The sequence below is a fragment of the Octodon degus genome, unplaced genomic scaffold (genome assembly GCF_000260255.1).
Source record: "Octodon degus isolate 3935 unplaced genomic scaffold, OctDeg1.0 scaffold00005, whole genome shotgun sequence".
Taxonomy (NCBI): Eukaryota; Metazoa; Chordata; class Mammalia; order Rodentia; family Octodontidae; genus Octodon; species Octodon degus.
This window is the reverse complement of record NW_004524581.1, coordinates 30,223,257-30,238,279: the sequence shown is the minus strand read 5'-3', so window position 1 is coordinate 30,238,279 and position 15,023 is coordinate 30,223,257. Positions and strand designations below refer to the sequence as shown.

The following is a 15,023-nucleotide window of genomic DNA, read 5'->3' as shown; positions in this document are numbered from 1 at the left end:
TCTGTAATCCCAGCACTCAGGAGGTCGGAACAGGAGGATCACTGCCAATTCCAGTCCAGCCTGTGCTACATAATGAGTTCAAGGCCAGGTTAAGCTACATTGTGAAACCCAAAGAATTCAGTTTGGGGCCTGCAAGTATAAGACATCGGATTCAATCTCCACCAAAAGTAAATTAATTCAGTTTGGGCATGTGAAGTCTAAAACATTTATCATCACACTTCCAAATAGAAACATGGAATAGACTGTAGGCTATACACATCTTGATTTCAGAAGAGTGTGCAGGGCTAAAAATAGATGTTTGAAAATAATCAGTGAGGCCAGCCTGGTGCCAAGGGGCCACAGTCTCAGGAGGCTGAGGCAGAAAGATCACTTGAATCCATGAATCTGAGGCCTCCCTAAACATCATACCAAGACCCCACCTCAATAAAAAGAAGAGGGGCCGGGGAGATGGCTCAGGGGAATAAGTGCTTCTCTGGCAAGCACAAGTGCCTGAGTTCAATCCCCGGTTCCGCAAAAAATAAATAAATAAATAAATAAATAAAAAGAGGAGCTGGTATGGTGGTACACACCCATCACTCAGAGGCAGAGGCAGAAAGATTGTTGTGAGTTCAAGGCCAGCCTGGGCTACATAGTGAGTTCAGGGCCAGCAAGACCCTGTCTCAAAAAACAAACAAAAAAGAACTGAAAAAAAAATCAGTGTAAAAATAGTATTTAAACATGGGAGTCAAGTGTGATGGCAATTGTCTATAACCTCAGCACTCTAGAAGGCTGAGACAGTAAGATCACAAGTTGAGTCCAGCTTGGGCAATTTAGTAAGACTCACTCATAGAAACAAAAACAAAAAGATAGGACTGGGATACAGCTTAGTGGCACAAGTGCCTACCTAACAAGTACAAGGTCCTGACTTCAATTCCTGGTACCAAACAAATAAAAATAAAATGTACCACAGTTTGAAAACTGTAAATTCAATCCCCTGCACTACCAGAAAGGACACTGTGCCCTCACACTCTGTAACACACAGATGTGAGCAAAATGTACAATGTGGAGGAATACGCAGCGGGGAAGGAGCCACCCCAAAGGCAGAGAAGGGAGAGGGAGCTGTGCCAGAAGCCTAGCTTCCACAGCCATGGAGAACCGGCTGCCAGGCCGTCACCCACAGGCTGCAAGTGGGAGGTGATGGCTGACTGCAAGGAGCCGGTAGAGGACGGTGAAAGGGAGACGGCAGCACAGAGCTCTGCCCTCTGAGAGAGGGAAATGAGACGGGAGCTGAAGGAATGACATGGAGAACTTTTCTAGCCCTAATTTTTCAAGAGCAGAAGGGAAGCAAATTAAAGAAAAAAAAACCTTCCTGAAAAAAGAGTTCTCAAACTGAAGAGCAGAAATGTCCAGTGAGGTGACCAAGTGCACATAGCTCTGTGACCTGAGAGCACAGCAGAAGCAGGAGGTCTGGCTGTGGGAAGCGCGTCCCATGGTTATGGCCCCTGGAACTGCGCCTGCGCCTTCCTCCCCTCTCCAGAGCCTGCCTCCAGGTGTGGTCTGTAGTGACGTCCTTCCACCTGCTCCTTTGGGCACCTCAGAGACAAACACTCAGCCACCAGAGCCTCCACCCACAGAGGTTCCTCAGCTGGTCCGTCCACTCAGCTGAGCTCAGACTCTGAGGCAGTGAGAAGTAGCTCCCCAGACAAGAGGAATGGCTAATAGTGGGCACCTCAGTGGCAAAGTTCTAAACAAAATTTTAAGATTCTAGGGCCAGCAAGATAGCTCAGCAGACTACGCTGCTGATTAGACAAGCACAGGGACCATGGTTCAATCTAGACACCTGTCACGCCCGCCTGGCCCCAGGTGCGATGAGCTGGCCAATGAGACAAGGCATAGTGGCACACACCTGTAATCCCAGCGCTGGGGAGACTGAATACAGAAGGCTCACTACGAGTCCGAGCTGCGTAGTGAGACCCTGTACCAAATACATAAAAAAAAAAAAAAATTAAGAGTCTGTACTTTAAGTTTCATAGCTCTTTTTCTTCGGGGCTGCGGTGATGAGGTTTGAGCCCAGCACTTTGCACTGAGTTATACATTCCCAGATGTTCTAGAGTACTAAAGCATTTTGAGGCAGGGTCTTCCTAAACTGCCCAGGCTGGCATCAACCTTGCCACCCTCCTGCCTTAACGTCTCAGAATGCTGGGATCACAGGCCTGTGCCACCATGCCCAGCTTCATGTTTTTCTCTTTTGAGAACAGTTTTAATGCACAAGGAAATCTAACAGGCACAGTTTCTGTTAGTACTCATTTTCCCCCATGTTAAAACAGACCCTTCAGAAGCCAAGTGCATAAAAGGGGGGGGGGGCTGGGGAGACGGCTCAGTAGAATAAGTGCTTGCCTGGCAAGCACAAGGGCTTGAGTTCAATCCCTGGTTCCACAAAAAAAAAAAGAAGCCAAGTGCATTAGTGCACGCCTGCAACCCCAGCTACTTGGGAGACTAAGGCAGACTTGCCTGAGCCCAGCCTGAACAACACAGCTCTTTTACAAATACTGTGTCACCTAGTATGGATTCTGTTCATCAGCCTTCTTAGGGTATTTCATACTGCTAGACCTTTCAACTGCTCAACAGGTCTGTGTCAAATCCCCAACCCTCCTATAAACAAGTCCACTCCTAGTGTCTCATTTCCCCTCATCAAAAGGAAGAAAAGCGGCAGGGAGAGGAGCAGCTCACTGCAAGTGCTTTTGGAGGTCGTGGCTGAACATGGCAAAGGTGGATGCAACATTAGCAATTCAGGACAAGAAAAGAAGCACCAGGTAGGTAACATGATAGACCCAAAGTTTTTTTGTTCATTTGTTATTTGCAAATTTTTTTAAGGACTTAATCTTGCTTCAAGTATGAGTCTACTGTTAAACTGCAAGTTGTCTTCTCCCCCCCCCCCCAACATAGTTCAGGCTGGACTTGAGCTCACTGTACACCCAGGTTAGCCTGGAACCTGCAGTGATTCACCTGCCTCGGCCTCCCAAGAGCTGTGTCACCATACCTGGTACACATTTTGTTTGGTTTTTTTACATACATAGTGAATATCCTGGCTGCCATTCCTGTTTCCACAAAGAACAAAACTCTGAAAGCATTCATGAAGTAATCTACATGCAAAATCCTTCTAGATTTCTAAGACTTCCCTCCCCATTTTTTCCCAGTCTGTCTATAACTGAGCACTACTTTCTGAGTGACTTGCAGTCACTTATAGTCTGTTCAAATCATTCAAAATATTTTTCACAAAACTATCCTTTTTGAACTCACACTTAAGTGGTTCATTGCATAATCAAACTGTGTAATTACAATAACAAGTACAATAACCATACACAGGGGCTGGTGAGATGGCTCAGTGGTCTAAAGCACCTACTTAGAACAAGCTTAGCAAAGTACAGGGACTGCGGTTCGATCCCCCAGCACCACATGCCAGCCAGCCCCGCCCCCTGGTGGGCTGAGCTGGCCACACACACACACACACAAAATAAAATAAAATAACCATACACAGACACAGGAATAGCACAAGTGCTTCCCTGTAATCCAATTCAGCTTCTGGAAGGCCACGGCTGGGGACCCTGACTGACCCAGGGCACACCTTCCGCAGCCTGAGCGAGCTGGCTGAAGTGGAGGTCAAGGAGGAGCCTGGCCATGCACATCAGGTTACATTACTATAGAAAAAGCCTCTGTTATCACAAATACTCAAAATTCAAAAACACATCAAAATGTTACCAATTAGTGGAATGTATAAGAAGGGGTTTTTCTGGTTATTTGTAGTTTATCAAGAGCAAAAAGAAGACAGAATTTTGGGAAAAGGACATTTTCATCAGGCTGCTGGATCTGTCTTTCTGTTTCGGCCCCGAACCCCTCAGCCCTTCCGTGCCGCTCTCCTCTTTATCTGTCCCAGAGATTCCAGAAACTTCCATGCTCACTCATCTGGTTCAGAATTTTAGCTGCCCTAACTGCTTGGCCTATAAATAAAGCTTTCTGAAAAAAATAAAAATAAAGTAAAACTTTTTGAGGCTGACAAAAGAGAAGGCTAGAGGGTTTGATTCCTGGTTAATTATCTGGTTAATTATTTTCATCTCTTCACACTGTGTATGTCTCTCCATGCTATACTTATAAATCAAGGTTCTGTGTATACTGACTGACATTACTAATTTTACCATGCAACATTCTGTAACCCATCCTATCTTGATTAAAGTCATTAGTGCCCATTAAAAAATAAAATGGAGTGGAATGTCCTATTAAGTTTGAATTTCACTTTCCCACAATGTGTAGCAGCTAATACTTGCAGTCTCTGCTTCCAGTCTCTGGCATGTCTACTGAGAACATAAAAGTTCTCCTGGAACTAACAAATTACTTCCTTTCCAACACAATTATATAATCTGCAAGTTAAACAGTGCCCTAGAGATTACTTTATGGTCCAAAATCCTATCCACTTAAAGGACCCCATGTAAACTACTTTGGGCAGGGAGATTTTTTTTTAAATCCTGCATAACTGAATGCTGCATCCACAGTAGGCTCTTTATTTCAAACACACTTGGCCAACTGAACCGAACAAATCGAAAATGGGCACACTACATTTTTGTGTTCTCCCCAGGCTTTAGTTGTAACATGGAATGAATCTGTAATTAAAAGATTTACATGATTTTTCTGCTCATTAACCAACATTCAAAAAGAAATTCATTAAAGGAAATGCCACAATTAAGCAAATGGAACCAACTTACTCCAAAAATGTCTTTTCTGAGAGGCTGAGGCAAGACAATTCCAAGTTTCCCTGGTAACCTAGGGAAACTGCTTCAGAAATTAAAAGGGCTATGTGCAAAGGCCCTGGGATCTATCCCTAGTACCACAAAGACTGCAAAAGACAGGGGCTGGTGAGATGGCTCAGTGGTCTAAAGCACCTACTTGGAACAAGCTTGGCAAAGCACAGGGACCGCGGTTCAATCCCCCAGCACCACATGCCAGCCAGCCCCGCCCCCTGGTGGGCTGAGCTGGCTACACACACACACACACACACACACACACACACACACACATAAATAAATAAAAAATTTAAAAAAAAAAAAAAAAGACAGTTGGGTTAACATTAACACTGCTAATGTCAGTAGGAAATAGAACCTGTAACAAGTAAGTGGAGAATCAAATCTCTGCTTATGATCTAAAAAGGATTCCAGGGGCCAGGACATGGCTCAGTAGAATAAGCACTTCCCTGGCAAGCACAAGGGCCTGGGTTCAATCCCCCGTTCTGCCAAAAATAAAAATAAAAAGGATTCCAATGTATCCAAAGTCCTCATGTTTTCAATTTCTAGTATGATTCTTGAAACAAAAAGTCGTACATCATTCATCTGACTAAATTATACAGCCTTCTTATAATTGGGGTGCTCAAATCGTTTGATAATAACAATAAGCTTGTCTTCTGGATAGTTAACAACCTAAGTTTGCAGACCAAAATTAGAGAAAAAGGAGGGCTATAAGGAAAGCCAACATTTTGGCCCTAGTCTTCTAAGGTCAATTAAGACTCAGGACATAAGAGAACTTGTACTGTAACGTCATGTACCTCGGTAGTGTCCCAAATTTTCTGATCAAGAAGATTATGGGGCCAAAGAGGAAAGTGATCGATGACGTAGAGTGGGCCTAAGGAGAGTCACATGGGGAGAAGACACTCTCTCAGGCTTTCACAGAGAGCACATTGGCCAAGCAATGGCCGTGACTCATCCACATGGCTGCACTGATAAAGGTTCTACAATCTGAGGTACAGGATCTCAGGATAAATCCTGAGGGGATTTCACTGACCTTCTCAGACCAAAAAGCTACAACTCTTGTTGCACAGGTCCTGCTTTACCTTGGTCTTAACCATCCAGTAGAAAACTATGAAGACGAAATATAGGAAGTAAAGCCATGCTGTTATGTTGAGCTGTGGTGGACTCAGGTCAATAATTTCTGACATTGCCAGTTAAACAGAAGACCCAAGGCTATTATGGGCTACTGGACTCTTTTAGAATATTTTCCTGAGTTTACACACCTATAATATTCAATAACGGAACTTAGAAAAAATGGGGTATACTGATGAATGTCCATTTTGTATCTGTGTATTCAAAGTAGTTAGGATAGATATATAGTTGCATTCTCTTCATGAATAGAATGATTTGTTCTAATGGTGTTTGTAAATAGGATCTCAAGTCCGCATCTTGTACAGCAATTAACCACTAAGAAGAATATATGCAGTGTGTTATTTGTTGAAACTGTACTTCTGATTTGATTTGAAACTGTCTCATTGCTATCTGTTTATCAATAAAATTTTGGAAAAAAATATTTACCTCTTTAAAAAAAAAATTGGGGTGCTCACAGATGTAACCATGGTAGTGTAGTAAGAGATGTTATTATGCTAATTAGTTTTCTCTCCAGTTAATAGCCTGAGCCTATCTGATTTCCCATAATATGATATAATAAAGAGAACAAAATCTCTAAAACAGTAACCAACACCAATAATTGTACTCAAGTATGTATACCAAAACAGTACATAATTTACAATATGGCCCTACTTCGTATCACTATTACAATGCATCTCTTTGGGGGGGTTATAACATATGCTAGGACATAAAGTATACATTTTCAAAGCTATTTTTATGCAAAAGAGCATACAAGCTCAGCAGCACAAAGAGTGCTTCACTAATTTTTTCAGGCACTAATTTAAATTTCCACTTCCCCCTAAGCATCTCCGGATAGCAACCCCTGGCAGTCCAGGCTGTCTCTTTCATCATAGTTTTTCATAACTAACGGGTCCAGTTCCTTTCCCCCATTTCAACACGAAGAGTGCTGTGTCGAAGAGAGCTGTGGCCTGCCACAAGGGCCCACAGCGTTCAGCCGGAATGTACCACACAACGAATTTCACTGTTCTTCATTGTCTGCAGTGTAACTGCCATTTTACCATCATGCACAGGAGAGAAACGCGTTCCCACAGGCATCTTATGAATTTCCAGAGCAGCTACTCTTTGTGGATTTACAGAACATGCGCCTTCTCTGAATTTCTCCTTCATCGCCACAAAGGCGGCTCTGGGAGTCCGGGATTGATTTACTTACTTGGGTAACCTCCCCACTTCCCCCAAAATAAACCTGATTATAAAACATCTTTATGTTCCTAGCAATTCTGACTTCCTAGCAGTTTCAGTATCGAGGACCTTGACTACATGGTAAAGGAAGAATGTCAGGGCAAAGGCAAAAATCTTTCGATTTTTCCCAAGGAAAATAAAAATTTTTAGTCCACAAAAGAAAATGAAATGTTTTTATCAGCTGTCTTTTCTCCGTGCAACCCCACGAGGGGAAGCAGCACGCTGCGAGCAGACAGCCGGCCCTGCCTAGTGCGCGGCGCCCTAAATCTCCCGACACCCCCCTCCAGCCCACACGCGCCCGGGGCTCAAGAGGCTCACATAATCCCCCGGCACCCCAAACCCGCCGCCGAGGAGGCCCAAAGGCCGCCTGCGCCTCGTGCACTGCGGGCCCGCACACATGTGCCGGGTGACGCGCGCGGGGCTGCCCTTCCCGGGTCGGAGACGCGGGTCCCAGCCGCTACCGCGCCGGCCGCTCCCGGCTGACAGGCAACGACCCTGCGCGTCCCCGCCGCAGGCCACGACCGCCGCGCGCGCCCGGGCCGCTCCCCGGACCCTCGGGCAGCCACAGGAGACCCCGCCCGAGTTTCCGGGCCGAGCGGGGCGTCCGCACCCCGGCCGGCCCGGGCCGCCGCGCCCCCGCCTCACCTCCTCCTCGCTCTCACTGCGGAAACACAGGCACGCGGCCCGCTTCTTGTAGCCGTCGCCGTCATAGGTGCGGGTCTGGTTCGACTTGAGCTTCATCATCCTCCGGGCCCGGTGCGGGTGCCGTGCGGGTCGCTGGAGTCGAGGGGTGGGGAGCCCGCTCCGGACGGCCTCGCGCGCGCGCCCCCGGCGTGCCCAAAGGAAGCAGAGGGAAAGCCGCTTCTCCGCTACTCGGCTTCGCCGCTGGCCCGCCGCGGCCTCCTCATTCCCCCCGACCCAGGTCCCGCGCCGCCGCCGCCGCCGCCGTCACGGCTGCCGTTGCCGCTCCCGCCACGGCCGCCGCCCCCTCTGCCGCCGCCACCCCCGACGACGACCACGCCGCCATCTTGGGCGCGCTGCGTCAGCGGCGTAAGGCCGCGCCGGGCTGCGGGACGGCGGCGCGCTCGCAGCGCAGGCCGCGTTCGGGAATCGCGCCCTCCTCGCCCGCGCGGCGTAAACGAACGCCTGAGACGGCCGCGGCGCGCCACGCTCAGCGGCCACTACGCCGGTAGCGTAGGCGTGGAGCGCGCGCAGAGGAAGGCGGGGGAGAGCCGGAGGTCCGGCCGCCGGAGGCCTCGGAGAGCGGGGTTTGGCGGAAGGTCGCGCCGCGAGCTCGCAGCCTACGCGCCAAGGTCACGCCTCTGGGCGCTGGCGCCCTGGATCTGTTCGGGAAGAAGGGAGGAAGGGAGAGATTGAGGAAGAGAGGGTAAAAGCACAGGTGCAGAGATCGGATGAGATCCAAAACGACGGAGAATGAACGCTGCCTAAAACATCCGAGCTAGGAGCTGCGCGGGACCCGGGCGGGGCGGGGCGGGGCGACGGCGCAAGTGCACCGACAGCCCGATGCGCTGCGAGTTTTATGGGGCACGTTGTCTATTCAAAAGAACCAGTATCTATCTGCAGTCCTTTATTGGTGTAAAAGCACACGCCGAGCTGAGGATGGGCCTCAGTGGTAGAGAGCTGCTCTAGCTTGCCCAGCACCCCCTCAGAGTGGGTAGAGCGACATTGTTTTGTTTTTTAACTCTGACTCGCTGTGTAGACCACGCTGACCTCTTGCCCGCTAGCATTACAAGCGGGCACCACTGTGCCTGGTCAAATGCTTCCTCTTAAGTAAGGAACAGGAAAGGGCTAGGTGTGTGTGTGTGTGCGTGAAACATTTTCACTTCTGGCAATGAGGATTATATATTGTGGAAGTCAGATTGGCCAGGAAAAGATTTTTGTACAGACCTAACAATCCCCAGGATTAAACAAAAAGATCTCACCTGTATGTGTTCCCTGCTGCTCAGACCAAAACTAATAGCACCATTCTGATGTCCTTAACCTCTAGAAAATCCTCTGCAGGATTTGTGAGTGAATTGGGTTTTTCTTTGTTTGGGTGTTGGGTTTTTTTTTTTTTTTTTGTGGGTTTTTTGAAAGAGGGTCTCACTCTGTAGTTCAAGCTGGCTTTGAACTGGCAATCCTCCTGTCTCAGCCTCCCCAGCACTGGGGTTACACTTGTGCACCACCATGCCTGATGTGTATTTAGTATAGTCCAACAAGATCACGATTGGAGACCAGACTGAGTTGGAGCATCAGTTACATCACTTTTTTAAAAAATGCTTCACCCCGCCTGTAATCCCAGTACTGGGGAGGCTGAGGCAGGAGGAGCACTGTGAGTTCAAGGTCAGCCAGGACTAACTAGCAAGACCCTGTCTCAAAAACCCAATAAATGGGGCTGGTGAGATGGCTCAGTGGTCTAAAGCACCTACTTAGAACAAGCTTAGCAAAGCACAGGGACCGCGGTTCAATCCCCCAGCACCACATGCCAGCCAGCCCTGCCCCCTGGTGGACTGAGCTGGCCACACACACACACACACAAATAAATAAAATTAAAACAAAAAAAACCAAGAGAATGTTTTTCTTTTTTTTTTTCGTTTTTTTTAATTTTTTAATTTTATTTATGTGTGTGTGTGTGTGTGTGTGTGTGTGTGGCCAGCTCAGCCCACCAGGGGGCGGGGCTGGCTGGCATGTGGTGCTGGGGGATTGAACCGCAGTCCTTGATGCTTTGCTAAGCTTGTTCTAAGTAGGTGCTTTAGACCACTGAGCCATCTCTCCAGCCCCTAAAATAAATATTTAAAACTATAAACTAATACACTTACTTGGTGCTGGAACATAGCAGGCTGTCGGGGTATTACAGCTCGTACTGACCCTTCCCTCAACTGTTGCTGCAGAAGAGGTAGAATTTTAGTTCATTTAGGTCAGTCCTCATGCAACACAATTCCCAAACCCTTGGTCATTTAAGTTGTCTTTCTGTCTCTTCTGCCACTATGTTTTTTTGTTTGTTTTGTTTTTTTATACCGGGGATTGAACTCAGGACTTTGTACTTGCTAGGCAGGTACTTATGCCACTGAGCTATCTCCTCTGCTCTGCTCTGCTCTTATGTTTCTGATTAAAAACGACGACAACAAGGGGCTGGAGAGATAACTCAGAGGCATAAGCAACTACCTGGGAAGCACAAGGACCAGAGTTCAATCCCCAGCCCCACGTGTTGTGCATGTGCACAACAAGTTGCTGTTGAACAGGGCGTGGTGGCACATGCCTGTAATCCCAGCACTCTGGAGGTTGAGCCAGGGTTTCTGCAAGTTTGAGACCAGCCTGGGGGCTACAAAAATGAGCAGAAGGCCAGCACAAACTACATGTTGAGACCCTGTCTCAAAAAGAAGGAAAAAAAACTACAAGGGTTGGGAGATAGCTCAGTGGACTTAGCACCTGCTTAGGTGAACACAGGGACTGGGGTTTGATCCCCAGAACCTGTGCTTAGTGGGCCACCAAGAGTGAGCATGGTGGCGCACACCTATAATCCCAGCACTGGGGAGGCTGAAAACAGGAGGATCACCACCAGTCTGAGCTGCGTAGTGAGACCCCATACCAGATACATTAAAAAAAGAAAAAGAAGCTAAAGTCCTGTCCTGTTCCAGTAGAACTGTAGCCTTGAACATCCCTGAATGTTAAACCTTGTCCTTAGCTCAGTTCCTCAAAGTAAATTCTCAAAAGTAAGCCAGTGCAGTGGCTGAGGAAGCTGAGGCAGGAGGATCGCTGCCAGGCCAGCCACTCTCAGTGCCAGATCTTGATGGCACCTCCCGGAGGATCCAGCCGCCAGAGCATCAGTCACCAGGAGTCACGGCGGGGGGAGCACTTACGGCCCCCAACGGCCCACACGTAGCCTTCTAGCCTGTGCCCTCTCTAGTGCTGCTGTCGCTCATGCAACAGCGTTACGCGGCCTAGAAGAGGGCAGGTAGTTGCCAGTGGCCTGCGCCAGGAACTCGGGCTCCGAGGGGACAGGGTGGTGCTGAGGTGTGCCTCTGCTGGCAAGTGTGGTTGGCAGTCCCAGGCAGTGCTGGCACGGCCTAGTGAGCCCCAGCTGCACGCCTCCACACTGCCCGGGAAGGTGGTCGGGTGCAGTGTGTAGTTTTGTGGCAGGGCCCCAGCCTTCGTCCCGCAGCCTCCAGATTCTGTCCATCAAGGGGAGCAGCTGGCCCCCAGGAGGCACGGAGCACCACTGGGGATACAGCTTGATCCCCTCGGACACCCTGGGGACCACACAGCAGGGTGGGGGTGCAGCCAAGGGGGACCCTGCAGGTCTCACAGTGTGGCCCTCACCTGGCCGTTCTCACCACCTGCAGCTGTCTCAACCTCTTTGCGGTGTGGGGAGCAACATGCTCTTCACTCCTGGTCTTCTCCAGAGAGCTGATGTGTCTACCGCTAGCTGCAGACTCATCCTGCACCCAGAAGGGCAACGAGCCAGCCCAGGAAGGTCAGACCTGTGCCTAATGGGCAGCTGCTGGGCATAGGCCCGCCAGGGCACAGCTGGTCCACAGGGAGGAAGGGTGGGAGGGCGCCTAGGCTGGGGGGGTGGCCTCAAGTTCCTTCCCAGGCCGCTGCAGCCTCAGCACAAGGACTGGGCTCATGTGCAGTGCCCTTCTTCCTCTCACATCCCCAGCATCAGATCCAAACCTCCTGGGAGGCTTGGTTGTGTCAGAAGCAACTTCCACCAGGCCTGCGACATTTGTACCTCCAGAGGCTCCAATTCGGCCTGCCAGTCAGGACATAGGAAGCCACCAGCGAGGCCGTCAAACACAGTGTCTTGCTGTCTGGCATGGACCACCAGACCAAAGTCAGAGTCAGAAAATATGGGGAGCAGGCATGGCACCATACACATGATCCCAGCACTCAGGGAGCTGAGGCAGGAGGATTGCGAGCTTGAGGCTAGCCTGAGCTATACCGCGAGTGGGCTCAAGGACCAGGTTCCATCTCCAGGGTGCCTGCCGGCCCTGCCCCTGCAGTGCACTGAGATGGTCATTGAGACTGGCGTGGTGGTGCCTGCCTGTAATCCCAGCACTTGGGAGGCTGAAAACAGGAGAATCCTATGAGTGTGATCTGTGTGGTAAGACCCTGTAGACCCTGTACTAAATACATTAAAAAACCAAACAAAACAGCTTGTATAACATAGCAAGACCCTGGGACAAAAAGGAGCTTGGATGGTTTCTAATTCCTTCCTCTAGCTTTTTGTGGGTCTGTTTAGTTTGAAAAGCTCAAAACATCCAGTAGAAAAGAATGAAGACGAAATATAGGAAGCAAAGCCATGTTGTTATGTTGAGCTGTGGGGGACTCAGGTCAATAATTTCTGACATTGCCAGTTAAACAGAAGACCCAATAGTATTATGGGCTACGGGACTCTTTTAGAATATTTTGCTGAGTTTACACACCTATAATATTCAATAATGGAACTTAGAACAAATGGGGTATACCGATGAGTGTCCATTTTGTATCTGTGTATTCAAAGTGGTTAGGATATATAGTTGCATTCTCTTCATAAATAGAATGATTTGTTCTAATGGTGTTTGTAAATAGGATCACAAGTCCGCATCTTGTACAGCAATTAACCACTAAGAAGAATATATGCAGTGTATTATTTGTTGAAACTGTACTTCCAATTTGATTTGAAACTGTCTCATTGCTATCTGTTTATTAATAAAATTTTGAAAAAAAAAGAAAAAAGAAAAAGAAAAGCTCAAAACATCACTTCCAAAGCCTTTTTGTGTGTGTGCGGTACTGGGGATTGAACTCAGGACCTTGTGCATGCCGGTCAGGTGCTTATGCCACTGAGCAGTCTCCCCAGCCCAACCAAAACCACTACTGAAGCAGTGCTTTTTCTTTATTCAGGATGGATTACCAAGGGACTGTTTTTGCTTTGAAGAATATGGGTAAACAGTAGACATAAATATTAAAAAGTTAATTATCCCAGTGAAATACTTCTTCAAATATTCTATTTTTTAGAAATAACAGTGCCAGGCCTGGGAGATAGCTCAGTAGAATAAGCACTTGCCTGGCAAATGCAAGGTCCTGAGTTCAATCCCCGGTACCACCAAAAAAAAAAAAAAGAGATAAGAGTGCCAGGTGTGTAGTACACAGGTGGCATCTCAGCACCCTGGAGGCTGAGGCTGGAGGCCAGCTGAGTTCAAGGCCAGCTGGGGCTACATAACAAGACCCGTGTTCAAAGACCATCAGGAAATGGGAGGCCTTGCAGAAGCGAGGCGCCAGCAGTCTCACACTTTGCTGTATCCTACTCATGCTGCGCTATCTAGTTTTGGGTTTTGGTTTGGCATAGCAGGTATCGAGCCCAAGGCCTTTACACTGAGCCACATCCCAGTCCTTTTTTTTTTTTTTTGCAGAACCAGGGATTGAACCTTTTTTTTTTTTTTTTTTTTAAGACAAGGTCTCATTAAAGTTGCTAAATTGGGGCTGGGGAGATGGCTCAGTGGAATAAGCGCTTCCCTGGCAAGCACAAGGATCTGAGTTCAATTCCTGGTTCCGAAAAAAAAAAAAAAAAAAAGTTTAGGGGGCCTGCCCTGTAGCTCAGTTCTTTAAGTGGCTGCTTCAACAAAAATCCCTGGTTCCGAAAAAAAAAAAAAAAAAAAGTTTAGGGGGCCTGCCCTGTAGCTCAGTTCTTTAAGTGGCTGCTTCAACAAAGCAGTCAGGCTCAGGTTGCTGTGGTTCATCCCCACAACTCAAGCCAGCCAAACCTGCCCTGAAGGCATTCGGAGCAAAAAAAATTTAAAAATCTTTCTGTCTTTTAGGGGCCAGGGAGATGGCTCAGTAGAATAAGTGCTTGCCTGGCAAGTGCAAAGGTCTGAGTTCAAATCCCTGGTTCCGCAAAAAAAAAAAAAAAGTTGCTAAATTGCCCAGTGTTATGATTTGTCTCTAGATATCCCCCGCAACGCCTCATGCAGTCATAGGTGGGGCTTTTTTTGAGGTTGGTAAATGTAGAGTATGTGGTTAGGGCCAGGGAGATAGCTCAATGGCGTAAAGTGCCTGCCTGGCAAGCGCGAGGTCCCGAGTTCTATCCCTGGTACCACAAAATTAAATTTAAAAGATTATGTCATTGTTTCCTGGTGCAATGCTAGGAATAAGGGTGCGGAGACTGTGGGTGGGTAGTTACTAAATCAGTCCACGATTGCTCTGGCACCATAATCCCAGCAGCCTGGATATGATATGAGGGGCAGAAAGAGGCTCGTCTCCCCGCTTGCTCGCTTTGCCACCTTCTGCCTGCCGTGGACTGCTCGCCACAAGCCACCCTGCCTTGGAGCCAGCCGATTATGGGCTGGAGCACCACCGTGAGCTAAGGGAACCTTTCTGCCTTTTGTTTGGGGTATCAGGTATTTTGGGCTCAGCAATGAGAGAAAAGTAACTAAGACATCCAGGTTGGTCTCAAACTTTTGATCCCCCTCCCTCATCCTCCAGAATATTGGGGTTCCAGGCATGCGCCACCACGCTCAGCAGCGAGCCACCCAGTTTTTGGAAGCTTTAGCCAACCTTCCAAGTCTGAACTGATCGTTGTCCTTGCAGGATGCACATTGCCAGCCTCCTTCCAGCTTGTCTTTATGGCACGTGCCTGTACACCCAGCCCTGTGGGATGCAGAGGCAGGAGGGGCACAAAATGAAGCCCAGCACCCGAGGCACTTAAGCAATTTAGCAAGACCCTACCTCAAAATTTAAAAAGAATAAAGAGAGCTGGCGCTGTCCCTCAGTGTGAAGGCCCTGGGTTCTTCCCCAGTAGCACAAAGAAAGAACCCAGTCCCCTGTTGTGAGAGCGCTCTCTGAGTCCCCTTGTCCCTCCTATAGGGGCCTAAGTCTCTCTTGACTTATTACATCGTTTGTCACATGGTCTTGTTGCTGTTTTTC

At 48.3% G+C, this 15,023-nt stretch overlaps 1 protein-coding gene across 1 annotated transcript in view; it reads right to left on the bottom strand.

Moving 5' to 3' along the window:
• LOC105740832 (diphosphoinositol polyphosphate phosphohydrolase 1) overlaps positions 1 to 8,156 on the bottom strand; it is a 95,347-nt gene extending 87,191 nt beyond the window's left edge. The window contains exon 1 of the mRNA XM_004624221.3: positions 7,767 to 8,156. Coding sequence (XP_004624278.1) covers positions 7,767 to 7,865 — 99 coding nt within the window. The 5' untranslated portion in view covers positions 7,866 to 8,156. The remainder of the gene's footprint in view (positions 1 to 7,766) is intronic.
• Positions 8,157 to 15,023: the final 6,867 nt, after the last annotated feature.